The following is a 27324-nucleotide window of genomic DNA, read 5'->3' on the forward strand; positions in this document are numbered from 1 at the left end:
ACAGTGCTATACGGCAGCAATCAAGTATATAAGAAGACTATTACTTGAATTGGTTTACAGAAGACGAAAACCCTGGTTAAAATAGTGATATTCTGAGGTAAGTAACTTTAACCAACTTTGATAGCTAATGTCCCTGGGGGGAGTAAGATTTCAATACCGTAGCATATCTTACTACTGCTTTGTTATGCATCAGAAGTGATCATGTTTCCATTTGCAATTATTGAATAAATTATAATTGATTAAAGACCAATTTAAAGACCAATTTAGCACGAAATATGATACTTTTTTTTATTTTACTAGGCAAGTCAGTTAAGAACAAATTCTTATTTTCAATGCCTAGGAACAGTGGGTTAACTGCCTGTTCAGGGGCAGAACAACAGATGTACCTTGTCGGCTCGGGGATATGAACCTTGCAACCTTTCAGTCACTAGTCCAACACTCTAACCACTAGGCTACCCTGCCGCCGAGTGGGTAACATTACCTAGTTAGTATTATAGAGGCTCATGGGGGTAACATTAACTAGTTAGTATGATAGAGGCTCATGGGGGTAACATTAACTAGTTAGTATGATAGAGGCTCATGGGGGTAACATTAACTAGTTAGTATGATAGAGGCTCATGGGGGTAACATTACCTAGTTAGTATGATAGAGGCTCATGTGGGTAACATTACCTAGTTAGTATGATAGAGGCTCATGTGGGTAACATTACCTAGTTAGTATGATAGAGGATCATGTGGGTAACATTACCTAGTTAGTATGATAGAGGCTCATATGGGTAACATTACCTAGTTAGTATGATAGAGGCTCATGTGGGTAACATTACCTAGTTAGTATGATAGAGGCTCATGTGGGTAACATTACCTAGTTAGTATGACAGAGGATCATGTGGGTAACATTACCTAGTTAGTATGATAGAGGCTCATGTGGGTAACATTACCTAGTTAGTATGATAGAGGCTCATGTGGGTAACATTACCTAGTTAGTATGACAGAGGATCATGTGGGTAACATTTCCTAGTTAGTATGATAGAGGCTCATGTGGGTAACATTACCTAGTTAGTATGATAGAGGCTCATATGGGTAACATTACCTAGTTAGTATGATAGAGGCTCATGGGGGTAACATTACCTAGTTAGTATGATAGAGGCTCATGGGGGTAACATTACCTAGTTAGTATGATAGAGGCTCATGTGGGTAACATTACCTAGTTAGTATGATAGAGGCTCATGTGGATAACATTACCTAGTTAGTATGATAGAGGCTCATGTGGGTAACATTACCTAGTTAGTATGACAGAGGATCATGTGGGTAACATTTCCTAGTTAGTATGATAGAGGCTCATGTGGGTAACATTACCTAGTTAGTATGATAGAGGCTCATGTGGGTAACATTACCTAGTTAGTATGACAGAGGATCATGTGGGTAACATTACCTAGTTAGTATGATAGGGGCTCATGTGGGTAACATTACCTAGTTAGTATGATAGAGGCTCATGTGGGTAACATTACCTAGTTAGTATGACAGAGGATCATGTGGGTAACATTTCCTAGTTAGTATGATAGAGGCTCATGTGGGTAACATTTCCTAGTTAGTATGATAGAGGCTCATGTGGGTAACATTACCTAGTTAGTATGATAGAGGCTCATATGGGTAACATTACCTAGTTAGTATGATAGAGGCTCATGGGGGTAACATTACCTAGTTAGTATGATAGAGGCTCATGGGGGTAACATTACCTAGTTAGTATGATAGAGGCTCATGTGGGTAACATTACCTAGTTAGTATGATAGAGGCTCATGTGGATAACATTACCTAGTTAGTATGATAGAGGCTCATGTGGGTAACATTTGGAATCAAGAGTCAAAGCCAAATGAAATAGCCAACATTTAAGGTTGTCAATTGTAATTTGTCAATTTTCAACATTGACTTCCCTGAAACCAATTTTAGTGTGCTCAAGGAGTCAAGGAGTACTGGACTTTTAATTACACTGGGGGAACTTGCTGCACCCACCTTTATATATATACTACGTGTTACCATGTTTCATCACCTTCAATTACATTTTTGATTTGGATGTTAACATTTATTGCGTGAATAATATACTGAAAAAATACACTTTCTGGAAAGGCACTTTTGCAAAACTAGGGAGCCTACGATATGCTGAAGGATAGACTTTTTTAATAGTGTTGCATAGTTGTTTTGCGTAGCTGTTACATTGCTAATTGTCATCAAAACTTAATAATGTGATTTATATTTAGGCTCCACCTAGTAACTCAGAGTATTTCATCATTTCACCCTGCTAACAGATCCTGCATACAGGACAACAATGCCTCCTCCCGGTGTGTGTATGAGTATAATGCAGGAGCGCCACAAGAAAGAGGGTGTTGGGAGTCTTGCCAACCCAGAGAAACACAGCAACCAAGACTTTCAGCAGCTGACGCAATACTGTTTGGCCAGGGGAGTGAGGTACATCGATGAGATGTTCCCCCCAGACCATAACTCCATTGGTGATGGGCTACTTTCCCCTGATAACATGGGCAGAGTGGTGTGGTTGAGACCAGCGGTATGACATCATCCCGATCTGTACACATTACAGCACACAGTGTTAACTGATTTTAATATGTAATTATGAATAGAAATTATAAACATTATTAATAGGTGTAATGTGTGCATTCACTCTTACAGAAAATGATACAGAATCCAGATTTTATCCTCGATGGACTTTCAAGGTTTGACTTTGGGCAAGGAATGGTTGGTAAGTGGATTTGGTTGTAAGCAAGCCACACCACACCATGCCTCTACCACACCATGCCCCCACCACACCATGCCCCCACCACACCATGCCTCTACCACACCATGCCCCCACCACACCATGCTCCTACCACACCATGCCCCCACAACACCATGCCCCTACCACACCATGCCCCCACCACACCATGCCTCTACCACACCATGCCCCCACCACACCATGCCCCTACCACACCATGCCCCCACAACACCATGCCCCTACCACACCATGCCCCCACCACACCATGCCCCCACCACACCAAGCCCCTACAACACCATGCCCCCACCACACCATGCCTCTACCACACCATGCCCCCACCACACCAAGCCCCTACCACACCATGCCCCCACAACACCATGCTCCTACCACACCATGCCCCCACCACACCATGCCCCTACCACACCATGCCCCCACCACACCATGCCCCTACCACACCATGCCCCCACAACACCATGCCCCTACCACACCATGCCCCTACCACACCATGCCCCCACCACACCATGCCCCCACCACACCATGCCCCTACCACACCATGCCCCCACCACACCATGCCTCTACCACACCATGCCCCAACCACACCAAGCCCCTACCACACCATGCCCCCACCACAACACACCATGCCCCCACCACACCAAGCCCCTACCACACCATGCCCCCACAACACCATGCCCCTACCACACCATGCCCCCACCACACCATGCCCCTACCACACCATGCCCCCACCACACCATGCCCCTACCACACCATGCCCCCAACCACACCATGCCCCCACCACACCATGCCCCCACCACACCATGCCCCTACCACACCATGCCCCAACCACACCATGCCTCTACCACACCATGCCCCCACCACACGAAGCTCCTACCACACCATGCCCCCACAACACCACACCATGCCCCTACCACACCATGCCCCCACCACACCATGCCCCTACCACACCATGCCCCCACCACACCATGCCCCAACCACACCATGCCCCCACCACACCAGGCCCCCACCACACCAAGCCCCAACCACACCATGCCCCCACAACACCACACCATGCCCCCACCACACCATGCCCCCACCACACCATGCCCCTACCACACCATGCCCCCACAACACCATGCCCCTACCACACCATGCCCCCACCACACCATGCCCCCACCACACCATGCCCCTACCACACCATGCCCCCACCACACCATGCCTCTACCACACCATGCCCCTACCACTCCAAGCCCCTACCACACCATGCCCCCACCACAACACACCATGCCCCCACCACACCAAGCCCCTACCACACCATGCCCCCACAACACCATGCCCCTACCACACCATGCCCCCACCACACCATGCCCCTACCACACCATGCCCCCACCACACCATGCCCCTACCACACCATGCCCCCAACCACACCATGCCCCCACCACACCATGCCCCCACCACACCATGCCCCTACCACACCATGCCCCAACCACACCATGCCTCTACCACACCATGCCCCCACCACACGAAGCCCCTACCACACCATGCCCCCACAACACCACACCATGCCCCTACCACACCATGCCCCCACCACACCATGCCCCTACCACACCATGCCCCCACCACACCATGCCCCTACCACACCATGCCCCTACCACACCATTCCCCCACCACACCATGCCCCTACCACACCATGCCCCAACCACACCATGCCTCTACCACACCATGCCCCCACCACACCAAGCCCCTACCACACCATGCCCCCACAACACCACACCATGCCCCCACCACACCATGCCCCCACCACACCATGCCCCTACCACACCATGCCCCCACAACACCATGCCCCTACCACACCATGCCCCCACCACACCATGCCCCCACCACACCATGCCCCTACCACACCATGCCCCCACCACACCATGCCTCTACCACACCATGCCCCCACCACACCAAGCCCCTACCACACCATGCCCACACCACAACACACCATGCCCCCACCACACCAAGCACCTACCACACCATGCCCCCACAAAACCATGCCCCTACCACACCATGCCCCCACCACACCATGCCCCTACCACACCATGCCCCCACCACACCATGCCCCTACCACACCATGCCCCCACAACACCATGCCCCTACCACACCATGCCCCTACCACACCATGCCCCCACCACACCATGCCCCCACCACACCATTCCCCCACCACACCATGCCCCTACCACACCATGCCCCAACCACACCATGCCTCTACCACACCATGCCCCCACCACACCAAGCCCCTACCACACCATGCCCCCACAACACCACACCATGCCCCCACCACACAATGCCCCCACCACACCATGCCCCTACCACACCATGCCCCCACCACACCATGCCCCTACCACACCATGCCCCCACCACACCATGCCCCCACCACACCATGCCCCTACCACACAATGCCCCCACCACACCATGCCCCCACCACACCATGCCCCCACCACACCATGCCCCTACCACACCATGCCCCCACCACACCATGCCTCTACCACACCATGCCCCCACCACACCAAGCCCCTACCACACCATGCCCCCACCACACCACACCAAGCCCCCACCAAACCATGCCCCTACCACACCATGCCCCCCACACCATGCCCCCACCACACCATGCCCCTACCACACCATGCCCCCACAACACCATGCCCCTACCACACCATGCCCCCACCACACCATGCCCCCACCACACCATGCCCCTACCACACCATGCCCCCACCACACCATGCCTCTACCACACCATGCCCCCACCACACCAAGCCCCTACCACACCATGCCCCACCACACACACCATGCCCCTACCACACCATGCCCCCACAAAACCATGCCCCTACCACACCATGCCCCCACCACACCATGCCCCACCACACCATGCCCCCACCACACCATGCCCCTACCACACCATGCCCCCACAACACCATGCCCCTACCACACCATGCCCCTACCACACCATGCCCCCACCACACCATGCCCCCACCACACCATGCCCCCACCACACCATGCCCCTACCACACCATGCCCCAACCACACCATGCCTCTACCACACCATGCCCCCACCACACCAAGCCCCTACCACACCATGCCCCCACAACACCACACCATGCCCCCACCACACAATGCCCCCACCACACCATGCCCCTACCACACCATGCCCCCACCACACCATGCCCCTACCACACCATGCCCCCACCACACCATGCCCCCACCACACCATGCCCCTACCACCAATGCCCCCACCACACCATGCCCCCACCACACCATGCCCCCACCACACCATGCCCCTACCACACCATGCCCCCACCACACCATGCCTCTACCACACCATGCCCCCACCACACCAGCCCCTACCACACCATGCCCCCACCAAACCATGCCCCTACCACACCATGCCCCCACCACCACACCATGCCCCCACCACACCATGCCCCTACCACACCATGCCCCCACCACACCATGCCCCCACCACACCATGCCCCCACCACACCATGCCTCTACCACACCATGCCCCCACCACACCATGCCCCCACCACACCATGCCTCTACCACACCATGCCCACACCACACCATGCCCCCACCACACCATGCCTCTACCACACCATGCCCCCACCACACCATGCCCCCACCACACCATGCCTCTACCACCCCATGCCCCCACCACACCATGCCTCTACCACACCATGCCCCTACCACACCATGCCCCTACCACACCATGCCCCCACCACACCATGCCCCTACCACACCATGCCCCTACCACACCATGCTCCCACCACACTATGCCCCTACCACACTATGCCCCTACCACACCATGCCCCCACCTCACCATGCACCCACAACACCATGCCCCCACCACACCATGCACCCACCACACCATGCCCCTACCACACCATGCCCCTACCACACCATGCCCCCACCACACCATGCCCCTACCACACCATGCCCCCAACTCACCAAGCCCCTACCACACCAAGCCCCGACCACACCATGCCCCCACCACACCATGCCCCAACCACACCATGCCCCCACCACACCAAGCCCCTACCACACCATGCCCCCACCGCACCACACCATGCCCCCACCACACCAATCCCCTACCACACCATGCCCCCACCACACCATGCCCCCACCACACCATGCCTCTACCACACCATGCCCACACCACACCATGCCCCCACCACACCATGCCTCTACCACACCATGCCCCCACCACACCATGCCCCCACCACACCATGCCTCTACCACACCATGCCCCCACCACACCATGCCTCTACCACACCATGCCCCTACCACACCATGCCCCTACCACACCATGCCCCCACCACACCATGCCCCTACCACACCATGCCCCTACCACACCATGCTCCCACCACACTATGCCCCTACCACACTATGCCCCTACCACACCATGCCCCCACCTCACCATGCACCCACAACACCATGCCCCCACCACACCATGCACCCACCACACCATGCCCCTACCACACCATGCCCCTACCACACCATGCCCCCACCACACCATGCCCCTACCACACCATGCCCCCAACTCACCAAGCCCCTACCACACCAAGCCCCCACCACACCATGCCCCTACCACACCATGCCCCTACCACACCATGCCCCCACCACACCAAGCCCCTACCACACCATGCCCCCACCGCACCACACCATGCCCCCACCACACCAATCCCCTACCACACCATGCCCCCACAACACCATGCCCCTACCACACCATGCCCCCACTGCACCATGCCCCTACCACACCATGCCCCCACCACACCATGCCCCTACCACACCATGCCCCCACAACACCATGCCCCTACCACACCATGCCCCTACCACACCATGCCCCCACCACACCATGCCCCTACCACACCATGCCCCCACCACACCATGCCTCTACCACACCATGCCCCCACCACACCAAGCCCCTACCACACCATGCCCCCACCACACCACACCATGCCCCCACCACACCATGCCCCCACCACACCACGCCCCCACCACACCATGCCCCCACCACACCATGCCCCCACCACACCATGCCCCCACCACACCATGCCCCCACCACACCAAGCCCCCACCACACCATGCCCCCACCACACCATGCCCCCTCCACACCATGCCCCTACCACACCATGCCCTTTGCATTACAAATGTCATGATCTTCATAAACTTGTCATTTTTTAGGAGATTGCTGGTTTCTTGCTTCCATTGGGGCTTTGACGTTCCAGAAGGACATCCTGGAACAAGTAGTACCCCTAAAGCAAAGCTTTAAAGAGGATTACTGCGGAATATTCCACTTCAGGGTAAATTACCTCAGGCTCAGTATAATATCTTTGTGAGAAATGCGTTGACCTATTGCAATAACTGTCATTCTTTAAGGGTTATTAAGTAATGAAAAGGTTCTCAGTGGTATTGAGAACAATACTGAATAATGACTCTCTCTACTTAGGCTACGTCTTTCTCTAGCCATGTAGAGAATATTCTCTGTAGGAATCATTGTCCTCTCCTCCTATCTTTCAGTTCTGGAGGTTTGGGAAGTGGGTGGACGTTGTGATCGATGACAAGCTACCAACAGTTGACGGCAGGCTCATTTTCGTTCATTCAACAACTCCCAATGAGTTTTGGCCCGCCTTGCTGGAGAAAGCCTATGCCAAGTATGTGAGCCACATCAGTTGGTTATAAAACAGTTTAACACCTCCTCGATGTAGGACTTAATGACCTGTCTTCTTCTGGCAGGGTGTGTGGCTCCTACGCAGACATGAATTTAGGGACCCCTGCAGAGGCTATGATGGACTTCACTGGAGGGGTTCACATCACATTCAAGCTCACTGACGCTCCACCAAATCTGTGGGACCTCCTGTTCAGAGCTGTCCAATCCAAATCTCTGATGGGGTGTAACACACCTCAAGGGGTGAGCAGCACTACCACCCCCTGAAACACCACGATGGCTCTTTAAACAAGCCAGTTAGTAGAGCAGAAATGTAGTGTAACTCAAAGTTACCTTGAATCATGCACCGATGTCAAGATATACGAGAATATTAGTTCTTAAGCGTAGTTGAAGTTAAGACTTTAACATCTCTTAACCCAAGAGAGATGAAGGCTGTGTTCATATTGGGTTCTATTTTGTGACTGAAACCTCTGTTCTGTTACGGTCCAGTTACTTCACTTTATAATACCTGTAATAACCTGTGTCTATTGTTCTGTAGGAAACATCAGCAAACATGGTGGCACCCAACGGATTAGTGAGGGGTCATGCCTACACCGTCACAGGAGTTAAACAGGTACTGTATGGAACTAACAATCTGAGAGAAATGCTTTGGAGCTGATATATTTTGGCCATATGCTCTCTTTCCTTTATTGCCAAGAAGAAACATTGTTTGCTTTGTCAGAATAGAGCCAGCTATTTACTTTAGTTCCACCTGGAGGGAAATGGGAGAGGAAGTGTGGTATAATTCTGCCATGAACAATTTACCCTATCCCTGTGTAGCGAACATGAGTTGGACTCGTGGTCTTGTGATGAGGCAGCCTTGCCTGAGACTTCTAAATTAGTGCCAGCATTCGGTCCGCTATGGAATTCCTCTTGGTCTAATGGTCAAGATGCTGGTTTGTCCCATCGGGGACCCAGATTCATTTCCTGCTCTGAGATTACAGCTGGTGTTCATTCTGGTTTCTTCCACAGATCATGAGCCAAGGCAGGCCAGTTAATCTGATCCGCCTCTTCAACCCCTGGGGCCGGGGAGAGTGGAAGGGAGGCTGGAGCGATAAGTATGAACTAGCTATTCACAATAGATAACTTTGTTCATTAGATTCTTCCTCAGTATGTGTAATTGTTCTGTTTTGCTGTATCAGCAGTGTAGTCTATATATTTAGTTTATATATACACTACCGGTCAAAAGTTTTAGAACACCTACTCATTTAAGGGTTTTTCTTTATTTTTTACTATTTTATACATTGTAAAACAATAGTGAAGACATCAACACACTCAAATTACATATATGGAATGATGTAGTAACCAAAAATCTAATCAAACATATATTTTATATTTAAGATTCTTCAAATAGACACTCTTTGCCTTGTAGACAGCTTTGCACAATCGTGGCATTCTCTCAACCAGCTTCATGAGGTAGTCACCTGGAATGCATTTCAATTACTTTCTTAAGAGTTCATTTGTGTATTTTCTTTCCTTCTTAATGCATTTGAGCCAATCAGTTGTATTGTGACAAGGTAGTGGTGTTATGCAGAAGATAGCCTTGTTTGGTAAAATCCCAAGTCCATATTATCGCAAAAACAGCTCCAATAAGTAAAGAGAAACGACAGTCCATCATTATTTTAAGACATGAAGGTCAGTCAATATGGAAAATGTCAAGAACTTTGAAAGTTTCTTCAAGTGCAGTCGCAAAAACCATCAAGCGCTGTGATGAAACTGGCTCTCATGAGGACCGCCACAGGAAATGAAGACCCAGAGTTACCTCTGCTGCAGAGGATATGTTCATTCAAGTTACCAGCCTCAGAAATTGCAGCCCAAATAAATGCTTCACAGAGTTCAGACACAACTCAACATCAACTGTTCAGAGGAGACTGTGAGTCAGGCCTTCATGGTCAAACTTCTGTAAATAAACTACCACTAAAGGACACCAATAAGAATAAGGGACTTTCTTGAGCCAAAAAACACAAGCAATGGACATTAGACCAGTGGAAATCTGTCTGGAGTCCAAATTGGATATTTTTGGCTCCAACCACCGTGTCTTTGTAAGACACAGAGTAGGTGAACGTATGATCTCCGCATGTGTATTTCCCCACGTAAAACATGGAAGAGGAGGTGTTATGGTGTAGGGGTGCATTGCTGTTGACGATGTCTGTGATTTATTTAGAATTCTATATACACTTAACCAGAATGGCCACCACAGCATTCTGCAGTGATACACCATCCCGTCTGTTTTGCGCTTAGTGGGACTCTAATTTGTTTTTCAACAGGACAATGACCCAATACACCTCCAGGCTGTGTAATGGCTATTTGACCAAGAAGGAGAGTGATAGAGTGCTGCATCAGATGACCTGGCCTCCACAATCACCCGACCTCAACACAATTGAAATGGTTTGGGATGAGTCGGACAGCAGAGTGAAGGAAAAGCAGCCAACAAGTGCTCAGCATATGTGGGAACTCCTTCAAGATTGTTGGAAAAGCATTCCAGGTGAAGCTGGTTGAGAGAATGCCAAGAGTGTGCAAAGCTGTCATTAAGGCAAAGTGTGGCTGTTTGAAGAATCTAAAATCTAAAATATATTTTGATTTGTTTCACACTTTTTTTGGTTACTACATGATTCCATGTTTTATTTTGTAGTCTTGATGTCTTCACTATTATTCTACAATGTAGAAAACATAAAAAAAATAAGAAATTATTAGGTGTTTTAAAACTTTTGACTGGTAGTGTCCAGAGCCTATTCTCTGGAGCCACTAACTAACCAGTGGCCTTACCGCATCCAAACTATTGACATGTTTGTACTTCAATCAGGTCTTCCATGTGGCAAACATTGAGTCCTGACGATCGGAAGATGTGTCTGTCGGTGAAAGAGGATGGGGAATTCTGGTAAACCATATTATAATGCAGAAATTTGTTTTGCAGACCATGTCATTATTTTGTTGTAAGCGATTAACACATACAGTACAGTGTCAGTACAAGTCTATACTGATATTTCAATACCAGAACCAACTCACAATCTTCTCAGGATGACAATGGAAGACTTCTGTAGGCACTTCACAGATGTGACTATCTGCTGTATGTGCCCTGATTTTCTCGACGGCAACTCTAAAGGTCTTTGGACACACTCCTTACATGATGGCAGATGGGTTGCTGGAACCACTGCTGGAGGTTGCATGAATTTCTCAGGTAAATCTTACCTTGATTGACACGGAAATATATGCAGTTCATGAATTTCTCAAGTAAATCTTACCTTGATTGACACGGAAATATATGCAGTTCATGAATTTCCCAGGTAAATCTTACCTTGATTGACACGGAAATATATGCAGTTCATGAATTTCTCAAGTAAATCTTACCTTGATTGAAAGGTTTTGCTTTCAACAAGGAATTATTTGCAGTTGATGACTATAAATGACCAGAATTTACCGTCTACATGTCCATATTTTTTTGTCTCCCAGACAGTTTCTGGACCAATCCCCAGTATCGGGTGAAGATCGAGGGATTAGACAGGGACTGCTCTGAGACACAGGGTGACAACAACATGTTGGTGTCTCTGATGCAGAAGCCTGACAAGAGAAACAGACGCCTGGTCAAAAGTCTCCACATCGGCATCAACATCTTCGAGGTCAGTGCCCTTCTTTGGTGTACGCCTTTCGTTACGTTATATACTGTAGTTTATCTCAACTTTATCCCCAAAAAACATGTACAGATCGAAGCAAAGATACATGCTTCCTCTGAGGACTTTGTTTCAGGTAGCACTGTTATTGTGCCATAAACTGTCGTGTCAGTAGTTAAACGGGAGATCTCTTTGTAAGGTCCTCTTACGTATGTTGGCACTGTGCAGTTCTCAATGCAAATATGCCCATTTGTGAACCTACATGTAGGATGTTATCCCAGAACAATACATTCAACTGGCCCAGGTATGCTATTGTTCCTGCAATTTAATTGTCTTTGTTTTACTTTCTAACAGGTGCCTGCCCAAGTAAGTAACTTTTAAACATACATTTCACAAATGACGTTCTAAAAGTTAGAGCGGCCACGAGACTCTCTGGCCAATATAATGGATCAGCACATGTGGTAGAAATGGCTTCAAGGTCCAGATTTGAATTGGAAATGATCTGCAGCCTTATGTAAAACATTCTATGATTGTGATCCCAGTTCAAAGGACAGAGGGGGAAGTTTCCTGCCGTCTTCTTCAACAACAATGTGCCTGTCGCCCAAACCAAGAACTACCTGAATGCTCGAACAGTGGTGGTGTTCTCCAGGCTGAAACCTGGTGAATACCTGATCGTGCCATCAGCCTTCAGCCCAAACGAAACCGCCTCCTTTATCTTGTCCATCCTCTCCAAGGTGGAGACCCACATCCAGTAAGCACAGCTCCTCCCCATTCATAATAAAGGGGTTGTTTATTCAAGGTACATCATTTCATATTGGTTTCCTTACAAACAAAGTTAGTTTAAGATGATTCGGACATAAAGCGTGGAAAATATGTCCAAAGCATGGATTGCGGTCCTAGCTAATCCATAGATTGCTTTCGGGGAAACCAATACGGAATTTTGTAACTTGGGTGAACTATAATTAATGTCACATATTTTTTACAGTCAGTGATCATAGCAAATATTAGGACTGGGATTCAATCTGTTTGCGCCTGTAAACAATGCACCAAAGGTCATTTTCAATTGAGCCAATATCTGCAATGTTTTACTGTGAATGCAATCTCTGCGAACGCTGTAGCTTTGACTTTAAAATCTGCATTATCACCAACCCGCGATGAGATTGAATCCTGGGCTGAGTTTCACTATCATTTATGTTTTCCTAACAGAAACAAAACAGTGTTCATTTTTTTCCTCAGTGAAAACTCAAATGACCAAGATATTGTGGAAATCCCCAAGGTATTTAAGGAAAACCTTATTTCATCCCACATGTAGATATGTAGATATTGAGGGAATCCCCAAGGTATTTAAGGAAAACCTTATTTCATCCCACATATGTAGATATTGAGGGAATCCCCAAGGTATTTAAGGAAAACCTTATTTCATCCCACATGTAGATATGTAGATATTGAGGGAATCCCCAAGGTATTTAAGGAAAACCTTATTTCATCCCACATGTAGATATGTAGATATTGAGGGAATCCTCAAGGTATTTAAGGAAAACCTTATTTCATCCCACATGTAGATATGTAGATATTGAGGGAATCCCCAAGGTATTTAAGGAAAACCTTATTTCATCCCACATGTAGATATGTAGATATTGAGGGAATCCCCAAGGTATTTAAGGAAAACCTTATTTCATCCCACATGTAGATATGTAGATATTGAGGGAATCCCCAAGGTATTTAAGGAAAACCTTATTTCATCCCACATGTAGATATGTAGATATTGAGGGAATCCCCAAGGTATTTAAGGAAAACCTTATTTCATCCCACACATGTAGATATGTAGATATTGAGGGAATCCCCAAGGTATTTAAGGAAAACCTTATTTCATCCCACATGTAGATACAGTGCCTTGCGAAAGTATTCGGCCCCCTTGAACTTTGCGACCTTTTGCCACATTTCAGGCTTCAAACATAAAGATATAAAACTGTATTTTTTTGTGAAGAATCAACAACAAGTGGGACACAATCATGAAGTGGAACGACATTTATTGGATATTTCAAACTTTTTTAACAAATCAAAAACTGAAAAATTGGGCGTGCAAAATTATTCAGCCCCCTTAAGTTAATACTTTGTAGCGCCACCTTCTGCTGCGATTACAGCTGTAAGTCGCTTCGGGTATGTCTCTATCAGTTTTGCACATCGAGAGACTGACATTTTTTCCCATTCCTCCTTGCAAAACAGCTCGAGCTCAGTGAGGTTGGATGGAGAGCATTTTTGAACAGCAGTTTTCAGTTCTTTCCACAGATTCTCGATTGGATTCAGGTCTGGACTTTGACTTGGCCATTCTAACACCTGGATATGTTTATTTTTGAACCATTCCATTGTAGATTTTGCTTTATGTTTTGGATCATTGTCTTGTTGGAAGACAAATCTCCGTCCCAGTCTCAGGTCTTTTGCAGACTCCATCAGGTTTTCTTCCAGAATGGTCCTGTATTTGGCTCCATCCATCTTCCCATCAATTTTAACCATCTTCCCTGTCCCTGCTGAAGAAAAGCAGGCCCAAACCATGATGCTGCCACCACCATGTTTGACAGTGGGGATGGTGTGTTCAACTGTGTTGCTTTTATGCCAAACATAACGTTTTGCATTGTTGCCAAAAAGTTCAATTTTGGTTTCATCTGACCACAGCACCTTCTTCCACATGTTTGGTGTGTCTCCCAGGTGGCTTGTGGCAAACTTTAAACAACACTTTTTATGGATATCTTTAAGAAATGGCTTTCTTTTTGCCACTCTTCCGTAAAGGCCAGATTTGTGCAATATACTGATTGTTGTCCTATGGACAGAGTCTCCCACCTCAGCTGTAGATCTCTGCAGTTCATCCAGAGTGATCATGGGCCTCTTGGCTGCATCTCTGATCAGTCTTCTCCTTGTATGAGCTGAAAGTTTAGAGGGACGGCCAGGTCTTGGTAGATTTGCAGTGGTCTGATACTCCTTCCATTTCAATATTTTCGCTTGCACAGTGCTCCTTGGGATGTTTAAAGCTTGGGAAATCTTTTTGTATCCAAATCCGGCTTTAAACTTCTTCACAACAGTATCTCGGACCTGCCTGGTGTGTTCCTTGTTCTTCATGATGCTCTCTGCGCTTTTAACGGACCTCTGAGACTATCACAGTGCAGGTGCATTTATACGGAGACTTGATTACACACAGGTGGATTGTATTTATCATCATTAGTCATTTAGGTCAACATTGGATCATTCAGAGATCCTCACTGAACTTCTGGAGAGAGTTTGCTGCACTGAAAGTAAAGGGGCTGAATAATTTTGCACGCCCAATTTTTCAGTTTTTGATTTGTTAAAAAAGTTTGAAATATCCAATAAATGTCGTTCCACTTCATGATTGTGTCCCACTTGTTGTTGATTCTTCACAAAAAAATACAGTTTTATATCTTTATGTTTGAAGCCTGAAATGTGGCAAAAGTTCGCAAAGTTCAAGGGGGCCGAATACTTTCGCAAGGCACTGTATGTAGATATTGAGGGAATCCCCAAGGTATTTAAGGAAAACCTTATTTCATCCCACATGTAGATATGTAGATATTGAGGGAATCCCCAAGGTATTAAAGGTGAACCGTGTATTTTTTATCTATCTTCTGATATTGTCTTCCTTTTTAATGTCTTATATTTCATTTTTTTTAGCCCATGCCTACTCACAATAGAGCAGATATGGACAACAAACAAACTCTGTTTCGGCAATATTCTGATCAGGCAAGTTCCCAATATGTTTCAGTTGAACACAAACAAGGCCATGTGAACTTAAAACACGAAAACTAATAAAAAGTATAGCATTTGAGAATATTACTACTTTTTAACAATTGTTAAACTATATATATATATGTTATATATATATATATATAATAACATGCGTTTTATTTTCACGGAAAAGTTTGAGGAGGTGGATGCTGAACAGCTTCAGAGGATTCTACATGAAACTCTCCTCCAAGGTATGTAAAGAGAAAATCGATCACCATGGAGATTCCCAGTCATTTGTCACCAAAAGCAGGAGTTTGAACAGACATACATTAGTTGTGATGAGATCGGAATCACACACAAGGATACGGTGGGTGTTTGGTGAGCAATGTGTTGCTTGGTGGAATCTGTAGGATTTTTAAAAAATGTGCCAGCCTTTTTCCCATTTTATACAGGATATGCAAAGAAAACACAAGGCTTCAGCTTGGAGTCCTGTCGCAGCATGGTGGCCTTAATGGATGTATCCTTCATGAGCTTAGTGACAGTCTCCCATGATGCTTTCTGTCGTGAAACATCTTGAACAGTACATTGTTCAAAACTCCCATGTAGCAGTAAAATCTGTGAATGAATGTAGAAGTTTTTGCAATGACCCTTAGGCACTGTTTATAGCTGGTGCTAACATGCACCCTTTGTCCTGATTGTTTCTACATCCTGATTGTGCCCACCTTTGTAGACAGGTATACAGTCGTGGCCAAAAGTTTTGAGAATGACGCAAATATTAATTTTCACAAAGTCTGCTGCCTCAGTTTGTATGATAGAAATTTGCATATACTCCAGAATGTTATGAAGATTGATCAGATGAATTGAAATTAATTGCAAAGTCCCTCTTTACCATGCACATGAACTGAATCCCCCCAAAACATTTCCACTGCATTTCAGCCCTGCCACAAAAGGACCAGCTGACATCATGTCAGTGATTCTCTCGTTAACACAGGTGTGAGTGTTGACGAGGACAAGGCTGGAGATCACTCTGTCATGCTGATTGAGTTTGAATAACAGGCTGGAAGCTTCAAAAGGAGGGTGGTACTTGGAATCATTGTTCTTCCTCTGTCAACCATGGTTACCTGCAAGGAAACACGTGCCGTCATCATTGCTTTGCACAAAAAGGGCTTCACAGGCAAGGATATTGCTGCCAGTAAGATTTCACCTAAATCAACCATTTATCGGATGATCAGGAACTTCTAGGAGAGCGGTTCAATTGTTGCCAAGAAGGCTTCAGGGCGCCCAAGAAAGTCCAGCAAGCGCCAGGACCGTTTCCTAAAGTTGATTTAGCTGCTAGATCGGGGCACAACCAGTACAGAGCTTGCTCAGGAATGGCAGCAGGCAGGTGTGAGTGCATCTGCATGTGTAACAGTATAACTTTAGACCGTCCCCTCGCCCATACCCGGGCGCGAACCAGGGACCCTCTGCACACATCAACAACAGTCACCCACGAAGCATCGTTACCCATCGCTCCACAAAAGCCGCGGCCCTTGCAGAGCAAGGGAAACTAGCGCGAACACCGCTAACTAGTTAGCCATTTCACATCCGTTACACACGCACGGTGAGGCGAAGACTTTTGGAGGATGGCCTGGTGTCAAGAAGGGCTGCAAAGAAGCCACTTCTCTCCAGGAAAAACATCAAGGACAGACTGATATTCTCCTTCAAGTTGGATGGGTGCACAGCAATATATAAGTCATACCACAGATTCTCAATTGGATTGAGGTCTGTGCTTTGACTAGGCCATTCCAAGACATTTAAATGTTTCCTATACTGCTTTAGCAGTATGCTTAGGGTCATTGTCCTGCTGGAAGGTGAACCTCCGTCCCAGTCTCAAATCTCTGGAAGACAAACAGTTTTCCCTCAAGAATTTCCCTGAATTTAGCACCATCCATCATTCCTTCAAGTCTGACCAGTTTCCTAGTCCCTGTTGATGGAAAAACATCCCCACAGCATGATGCTGCCACCACCATGCTTCACTGTGGGGATGGTGTTCTCGGGGTGATGAGAGGTGTTGGGTTTGCGCCAGACATAGCCTTTTCCTTGATGGCCAAAAAGCTCAATTTTAGTCTCATCTGACCAGAGTACTTTCTTCATTATGTTTGGGGAGTTGCTTATTTTTTTCTTTAACTTCTTGATTCTACTTGAGACGCATATGTCTCAAGTAGGCACCTGGAAATGCAAATGCGCTACGCTAAATGCTAAATGTACTCGTTAAAACTCAAACCTTGATCAAAATTCACAAGCAGGGTATTGAATTAAAGCTACACTCGTTGTGAACCTAGCCAACAAGTCAGATTTTTAAAATGCTTTTCGGCGAAAGCATGAGAAGGTATTATCTGATAGCATGCACCACCTCAAAATGCCTGAATGCGACGTAAACAAAGACTCTGCTTATCCGACGCAGCACAAAACGCAGAAATAAAATATAAAACATTCATTACCTTTGACGAGCTTCTTTCTTGGCACTCCTATATGCCCCATAAACATCACTATTGGGTCTTTTTTTCGTTTAAATCGGTCCAAATATACCCAAAATAGCTTTCCATGGAAGCTGTGTCATTCAGAAAAAAACATTGTTTTTAAACGCTGCGTCATTTTTTTTTAATTAAAAAAGTCGACGATAAACTTTCACAAAACACTTCGAAATCCTTTTGTAATCCAACTTTAGGTATTAGTAAACGTTTATAATCTATCAAAATGATTACAGGGCGATGTATATTCAATAGCTCCTCGTCTGCAAATCAATGGCTGCCATTGTCCACATTTACAGCGTCCTGGTGGAGACTGGAAGAAACGGAAGCCAGATACTTGGATTTTCCAACAAAAAATTCAATTGAAAATGACGACAATGGCGACATCGTGTGGAATTTGTATGAATTGCAAGCAGGTCGATATTAAATTTTGTCCTATTTTAACAACCCATGAAAGTGACTTATGGAAATTATTTTTAGCTTTCAGAGAGCAGTTTTTCTTGCGTTTTTCAATGAAACACACGATCTGTTATAGTCACAGCCGTGATTTAACCAGTTTTAGAAACTTCAGAGTGTTTTCTATCCACACATACTAATCATATGCATATAATATATTCCTGGCATGAGTAGCAGGACGCTGAAAAGTTGCGCGATTTTTAACAGAATGTTCGAAAAAGGAGGGGGTAGAAGTAAGAGGTTGCAATGGCTTTTTTCTGGCTACTCTCCCGTAAAGCCAAGCTCTGTGGATTGTACGGCTTAAAGTGGTCCTACGGACAGATACTCCAATCTCCGCTATAGAGCTTTGCAACTCCTTCAGGGTTATCTTTGGACTCTTTGTTGCCTCTCTGATTAATGCCCTCCATGCCTGGTCCATGAGTTTTGGTGGGCTGCCCTCTCTTGGCAGGTTTGTTGTGGTGCCATATTCTTTCCATTTTTTTATAATGGATTTAATGGTGCTCCGTGGGATGTTCAAAGTTTTGGATATTTTTTTATAACCCAACCCTGATCTGTACATCTCCTCAACTTTGTCCCTGACCTGTTTGGAGATCTGCTTGGTCTTCATGGTGCCGCTTGCTTGGTGATGCCCCTTACTTAGTGGTGTTGCAGACTCTGGGCCTTTCAGAACAGGTGTATATATACTGAGATCATGTGACAGATCATGTGACACTTAGATTGCACACAGGTGGACTTTATTTAACTAATTATGTGACTTCTGAAGGTAATTGGTTGCACCAGATCTTATTTAGGGGCTTCGTATCAAAGGGGGTGAATACGCACGCACCACGTTTCAGTTTTTTATTTTAGATAATTTTTTTGAAACAAGTTCTTTTTTAAATTTCACCTCACCATTTTGGACTATTTTGTGTATGTCCATTACATGAAATCCAAATTAAAATCCATTTAAATGACAGGTTGTAATGCAACAAATTAGGAAAAATGCCAAGTGGGATGAATACTTTTGCAAGGCACTGCAGTTAGTTCCACCAACATAAAAAAGACCACATAACTAAACATATGGCTTTAGCCCATTACAGGGCAAAATGTACAGACTTTTTATACTTTGCCTTTGTAGATTTCCTTAACCATTCCTTCTCCAGACATCAATCACTGGAAAACTGAACAGTTCTGAATTTCTACATTTATGGAGAAAAGTTACCGTGTACAAGGTAAGTGTGGTAAAAGGTTATTAAACAACTAATTACAGCCTCCCGGGTGGCGCAGTGGTCTAAGGCCAGTGACAGGCCCTGAGACTCTGGGTTTGAGCACAGGCTCTGTCGCAGCCGGCCGCGACCGTTAGGTTCATGGGGCGACGCACAATTGGCCCAGCGTCGTCCGGGTTAGGGAGGGTTTGGCCTGTAGGAATATCCTTGTCTCATTGCGCACCAGCGACTCCTGTGGCGGGCCGGGTGCAGTGCACGCTGACCAGGTCGCTAGGTGCACTGTGTTTCCTCCGACACATTGGTGCGGCTCGCTTCCAGCTTGGATGCGCGCTGTGTTAAGAAGCAGTGCGGCTTGTTTGGGTTGTGTTTCGGAGGACGCATGACTTTCGATCTTCGTCTCTCCCGAGCCCATACCTGAGTTGTAGTGATGAGACAAGATAGTAACTACTAAAAACAATTGGGGAGAAAAATTGGGGAGAAAAAAAGGGGGTAAAATTAATTTAAATAAACAAACAAAAAAAAAAAAGTAGTTTTTTTCCAGAATACCTGAAAATATTAATATTTTCTTATATCTTTCAGGATATCTTCTTACGTTCAGATGTGAACCGTTCCGGAATGTTGTCATTGAGTCAACTGAGGAACGCAATCATGGCTGCAGGTAACTTCTGGCTAGACCAACAAACAGGGCCTGCCACTGACCTTAGATAACGGTACCTGCTTACAGGGTACTCATGTAAAAAAAACGGCCACCTAACTAGCAATCTCCGACTGACATCAACGCATGACTGAAGAGTTAGGACTGTCAAATTAGGATGACCAGATGGATTAAAGTAACCTCTGCCGTTACCACTAAACAGCAGTCTGTTTGCTGCTCAATAGTTTAAAGTGTAAAGGTTTTTTTATTAGTCGCATGTATACAGGATACACATGGTATACACCGTCCAATGAAATGCTTAGTTGCAGGTTCCTTCTCTACCATACAACAATAATAATAAATAATAAAGGATAAGAATACCAACATAAAGTTAATGGTTCAGTAGAATAGAATAAACAGTTTAGCATAAAGAGTATAATACAGGAAGGCACAATTTATAGTCCAATATTTACACGTGGTTTGGGGAAGGAGGAATTGGGGAGGGGGGGGGAGGGGCAAGTGTTTAATTTGTGCAGTAATTAGTATTTAGCAATCATAATAAGAGTCTGGTCGCATGTGATGTGTGTGTAGCGTGTGTGTGTGTATCGTGTCTGTTTGTGTGTGTGTGTGTGTGTGTGTGTGTGTGTGTGTGTGTGTGTGTGTGTGTGTGTGTGTGTGTGTGTGTGTTTGTGTGTGTGTGTGTGTGTGCGCGTGCATGAGTGAGTACTTGTGTTCTACGGTGCGGAGAATCAGAGCAGGTGGTCAGTCCTGTTAGGGTTAGAATCAGAGCAGGTGGTCAGTCCTGTTAGGGTTAGAATCAGAGCAGGTGGTCAGTCCTGTTAGGGTTAGAATCAGAGCAGGTGGTCAGTCCTGTTAGGGTTAGAATAAGAGCAGGTGGTCAGTCCTGTTAGGGTTAGAATCAGAGCAGGTGGTCAGTCCAGTTAGGTCTAGAATCATAGCGGATGGTCAGTCCAGTTCAAGTGTTCAGCAGTCTGATGGCTCGTAGATACCAACAGGCTCTGAGACAGTTTCTATCAGACCTCATGCTCTGATACCATCTGCCTGACGGTAAGGGAGAGAACAGCTCGTGGCTGGGGTGTGTGGGGTCCTTGATGATGCTTACTAAGGCAACTTTTCGAGTAGATGTCCTGGATGGGTGGGAACACGGTCCCAGTGATGTACTGAGCAGTCTTCATCACCTGCTGGAGGGCCACGGTCCCAGTGATGTACTGAGCAGTCTTCATCACCTGCTGGAGGGCCACGGTCCCAGTGATGTGCTGAGCAGTCTTCATCACCTGCTGGAGGGCCACGGTCCCAGTGATGTACTGAGCAGTCTTCATCACCTGCTGGAGGGCCACGGTCCCAGTGATGTACTGAGCAGTCTTCATCACCTGCTGGAGGGCCTTGCAGACATGGACTGAGCGATTCCCGCACCAGGCCGTGATGCAACCAGGTCACGATGCTGTCAATGGTGCAGAGGTTGAATTTGGAGAGAAGCTAAGCCTGGCATACCACGTATCTTCAGCAGCCTAAGGAAGTAGAGACGCTGTTGCTCCCTCTTGACAAGAGTGGTGGTGTCCATGTCAAGTGCTCTGTGATGTGGATGATGAGGAACTTAAAACTTCAGACTCTCTCTACTGCATTCCCGTTGATGTGGATAGGGGCATGTTCCCTCCTCTGCTTCCTGAAGTCAACAATCAACTCCTTTTGTTTTTCTGACATTGAGGGAGAGGTTGTTGTCCTGGCACCACAATGCCAGTTCACTTACCTCCTTCCTATAGGCTGACTTGTCGTTGTTGGTTATCAGGCCTACAACCGTGGGGTCATCAGCAACCTTATGATGGAGTTGGTGTCGTGCAACGTCACACAGTGGGTGAACAGGGAGAGACAGTGTGGAGGAAGTGTTGCTTCCAATCGTTACAGACTGTGGTCTGCCCATCAAGAAATCCAGGATCCAGTTGTGTTGGTTGTTATCCAGACCCTGAGCTCTGAGCTTCGTGTCGAGTTTGGAGGTAGAAATAGTGTTGAATGCTGAACTATAGTCAATGAACAGCATTCTCACGTAGGTGTTTCTCTTGTCCAGATGTGTTACAGCCGCGTGAATAGCGATGGACATGGCATCTTCTGTGGATCTGTTGGAGCGGTAGGCTAATTAGAGGATCCAGTGTGCATGGCATGCTGGCTTTGATGTGGGCCATTTACCAGCCTCTCAAAGCACTTCATTAGGACTGGGGTGAGAGCAACAGGGTGATAGTCATTGGGCACCTTGTTTTTCTTGGGCACTGGGATGATGGTGGTCTCCTTGAAGCAAGGTTTTGGTAAAAACAAAGACACAGCATTCCCTGATGTCCCTCCGCGATTGAAGCCTTGCTCTGAGTTCAAAGTTTATTTTCCAGCGATTGGACATTACTCATCAGGATGCTAGGAAGAGGAGGACATGTAGCCAGTGTTTACAGCCTAGCTTGGAGTCCCCCAGCTATTATACATTAGCCATCAGGATGCTAGGAAGAGGAGGACATGTAGCCAGTGTTTACAGCCTAGCTTGGAGTCCCCCAGCTATTAGACATTACTCCTCAGGATGCTAGGAAGAGGAGGACATGTAGCCAGTGTTTACAGCCTAGCTTGGAGTCCCCCTGCTATTAGACACTATTCATCAGGATGCTAGGAAGAGGAGGACATGTAGCCAGTGTTTACAGCCTAGCTTGGAGTCCCCCAGCTATTAGACATTAGCCATCAGGATGCTAGGAAGAGGAGGACATGTAGCCAGTGTTTACAGCCTAGCTTGGAGTACCCCAGCTATTAGACACTATTCATCAGGATACTAGAAAGAGGAGGACATGTAGCCAGTCTTTCTAGCTTGGGATCCCCCTCTTCTTCGTCACCAGCAGGTAAACCCATGTGTGGGTAACAAAGGAGCGAATGTAATGTAGAGATAGAGATAAAAGTGTGTAGCTTCCGATTTCATGATCCATAAGGCTTTTTCGTTCCTAGAAAATTATTACGCAAACATTCTGAGCCAGAAACAATGGAGTAATTAATGTAAGAATAGCAATAAAAAAAAGCAAAGTTGAGCAGGAACCGTCAAGACACACGTCCTCCTCCGGGCCGACATCTTAATACCTGTGAAATAACTGTGGCATAAAAGTGTGAGGTCTGTCTGTCCTCCACAGGGGTCAGGCTGAGTGACGGTCTGTTGAACCTCATTGCCCTGCGCTACGGTGGATCTTCTGGAAACATCAGCCTGGAGAGTTTCATCAGCCTCGTTCTACGCGTGGACCGCATGGCCAGTAAGTCCACAACTAAAATAAAAAGGAGACCAATTTTTTATTTCGCTGGGATTTTAAATTTTCCATCAGTGGCATTCTAATGAGCGTATACAGTTAGGCTTTCATGGCACTCACAGGATCATCCTAATTAGTTTGCAGGATGAGTGTTTGAAGCCATGGCCTTTGTATTATTTAAAGAAATTGTAAATAGTGTAATTCATGCCCCTTTCAACAGAAATATTCAGACAACTCAACGAGGGAGGGGCCATATCTCTTCGAGACAATGAGGTAATAAACTGTTAATAATTCACCAGGGACTTTCAACTCTGATCCTGCAGTACGAGGTGTACGGGCTTTCACTCCAGCCCTGCAGTAACACACCTGATTCAGTTAATCACGGTCCAGACTGAAGACCATAATTGGCTAAACATTTTGCATCAGGTGTGTTAGTTCTAGGCTGTGCTGGGCTGGAACAACAGCCCTAAAGCCTTGCTTCGATTGGTCTAAATCGCAGCAAACCTTCCGATGATTGATTGTAAACAACATAAAACGTTGCCTTAAACCAAAGGTCACTGGTGTGTGCAAGCAGCATATTCTTATCTGAGAGATGTGAAGATTGTGCAAAACTGTCGTCAAGACAACAAAAAAAGGGTGGCTATTTGAAGAATCTGAAATATAATATATATCTTGATTTGTTTAACACTTTCTTGGCCACTACGTTATTTCATATGTGTTATTTCATAGTTGTGATGTCTTCATTATTATTCTACAATGTAGAAAATAGTGAAAATAAAGAAAAACCCTTTAATGAGTACAGTAGGTATCCAAACTTTTGGCTGGTACTGCATATACACATCCTTTCAAAATAATGGACTAAGCGATTCCAGCCACAACCGTTGCTGACCGGTGTATACAATTGAGCACACAGCCATAAAATCTCCATAGACAAACATTGGCAGTAGAATGGCCCGTACTGAAGAGCTCAGTTACTTTCAACACGTGGCACTATTAAAAGGATGCCACCTTTTTGTCAAATTTCTGCCCTGCTTGAGCTTCCCCGGTCAACTGTAAGTGCTGTTATTGTGAAGTGGAAATGGCTAAGAGTAACAATGGCTCATAGAACGGTACCGCCGAGTACTGAAGCCTGTAAAAAATAGTCTGTCCTTAGTTGCAACATCAGCACGAGAACTGGTCGTTGGGAGCTTCGTGAAATGGGTTTCCATGGCCGAGCAGCCGCACACAAGCCTAAGATCACCATGCGCTATACCAGGCGTCGGCTGGAGTGGTGTTAAGCTAGTCGCCATTGGAAACGTGTTCTCTGGAGTGATAAATCACCCTTTAATCAATCACATTTATTTATAAAGCCCTTTTTACATCAGCAGATGGCACAAAGTTGTTAAACAAAAACCCAACCTAAAACAGCAAGCAAGCAATGCAACGCATCTAGCAAGTCCGAAGGGCGAATCGGTGCTTGGCGGATTCCAGTAGAACGCTTCCTGCCCCAGTGCATAGTGCCAACTGTAGAATTCGGTGAGGGAGGAGGAATAGTGCTCTGGGGCTGTTTGCCATGGATCGGACTTGGCCCCTTTGTTCCAATAAAGGGAAATATTAACGCTACAGCATACAATGATATTCTAGACTATTCTGTGCTTCCAACTTTGTAGCAACAGTTTGGGGAAGACCCTTTCCTGTTTCAGCATGACAATGCCCACTTACACAAAGCGAGGTCCATACAGAAATTGTTTGTCAGTGTGGAAGAACTTGACTGGCCTGCACAGAACCCTGACCTCAACTGACCTTTACTTACAGAACTCTGACCTTTAACCTTTATTTAACTAGGCAAGTCAGTTAAGAACAAATTCTTATTTACAATGATGGCCTAGGAACAGTGGGTTAACTGCCTTGTTCAGGGGTAGATCGACAGATTTTTACCTTGTCAGCTCGGGGATTTGATCTAGCACCCTTTCGGTTACTGGCCCAATGCTCTAACCACTCGGCTACCCTGCCGCCCCATATAAAAATCCTTCCCATAAGAATGGAGGCTGTTACAGCAGCAAAGTGGGGGGACCAACTCCATATTAATGTCCATGATTTTGGAATGAGATGTTCGACAGATCAGGTGTCCACATACTTTTGGTCACATAGTGTAAGAACCTGAAATGCACTGTCTGAGATGCAGTTATCCAGATGTCCACATACTTTTGGTCACGTAGTGTAAGAACCTGAAATACACTGTCTGAGATGCAGTTATCCAGATGTCCACATACTGTTTGCAGTCACATAGTGTAAGAACCTGAAATACACTGTCTGAGATGCAGTTATCCAGATGTCCACATACTTTTGGTCCACATACTTTTGGTCATGTAGTGTAAGAACCTGAAATACACTGTCTGAGATGCAGTTATCCAGATGTCCACATACTCACGTAGTGTAAGAACCTGAAATACACTGTCTGAGATGCAGTTATCCAGATGTCCACATACTTTTGGTCACGTAGTGTAAGAACCTGAAATACACTGTCTGAGATGCAGTTATAAGAGCCTGAAATAAACTGTCTGAGATGCAGTTATCCAGATGTCCACATACTTTTGTTCACGTAGTGTAAGAACCTGAAATACACTGTCTGAGATGCAGTTATCCAGATGTCCACATACTTTTGGTCACGTAGTGTAAGAACCTGAAATACACTGTCTGAGATGCAGTTATCCAGATGTCCACATACTTTTGGTCACGTAGTGTAAGAACCTGAAATACACTGTCTGAGATGCAGTTATCCAGGAAAACTTTATCAATGTGTTAAGATGTCATTTCATTGATTCTATTTTATATGACTAATGAACGTGTTAGTCAAATCTCACTGTTGTTTTTTCCTTCCTTTTTCTTCCAGTGGATGTACATTACTATGTATGCATGAACAACAGACCAAATAGGATGGACAGAAGACCGTTAGAATCGTAAGGTTTGAAAAAGTTCTACGGCGGTGCTTTGCTGGACAAATCAATAAACTTCTCCGTGACAATTTCAGAGTATTTCGTTGCACTTAAAAAAACTTGATAGGGCATCTTGATTAATAATCCTGCAGCACCTTCTTTTGCACCAAACCACACGCTTGTCTTTTCTTACGAGCACTGACTTTGATGATAGCTACTTTAAGGTAGAAATGTATTTAGGCTACTATGACTGATGTGTGGTTGTCTCCCCTCGCCATCTTATTAATAAGATGGATGCACTAACTGTAAGTCTGATAAAGGACTAAAAGCCGTCATGAAGGCAAAGGATAGCTACTTTGAAGAATGTCAAATAGAAAATATATTTTGATTTGTTTAACACTTTTCTGGGGTGGTTTACTACACGATCCCATATATGTTATTTCATAGCAAACAGTAAAAAATAAAGAAAAACCCTTCAAT

General features: G+C 46.0%; 1 protein-coding gene across 1 annotated transcript; it reads left to right on the forward strand.

The window, feature by feature from the left end:
* Positions 1–27324, forward strand: LOC139383957 (calpain-1 catalytic subunit-like). The gene is made up of 22 exons (XM_071128581.1): positions 1–97; positions 2303–2559; positions 2682–2751; positions 7981–8099; positions 8317–8450; positions 8533–8707; positions 9003–9077; positions 9476–9561; positions 11307–11381; positions 11521–11681; positions 11954–12120; positions 12466–12477; positions 12654–12862; positions 13348–13387; positions 15790–15858; positions 16037–16094; positions 16296–16360; positions 19952–20020; positions 20594–20672; positions 23819–23935; positions 24150–24202; positions 26802–27324. The coding sequence occupies exons 2-22, from the start codon at positions 2323–2325 to the stop codon at positions 26826–26828; spliced, it is 2097 nt and encodes a 698-aa protein (XP_070984682.1). The 5' UTR covers positions 1–97; positions 2303–2322; the 3' UTR covers positions 26829–27324.

This window comes from Oncorhynchus clarkii, chromosome 25 (genome assembly GCF_045791955.1).
Source record: "Oncorhynchus clarkii lewisi isolate Uvic-CL-2024 chromosome 25, UVic_Ocla_1.0, whole genome shotgun sequence".
Classification (NCBI taxonomy): Eukaryota; Metazoa; Chordata; class Actinopteri; order Salmoniformes; family Salmonidae; genus Oncorhynchus; species Oncorhynchus clarkii.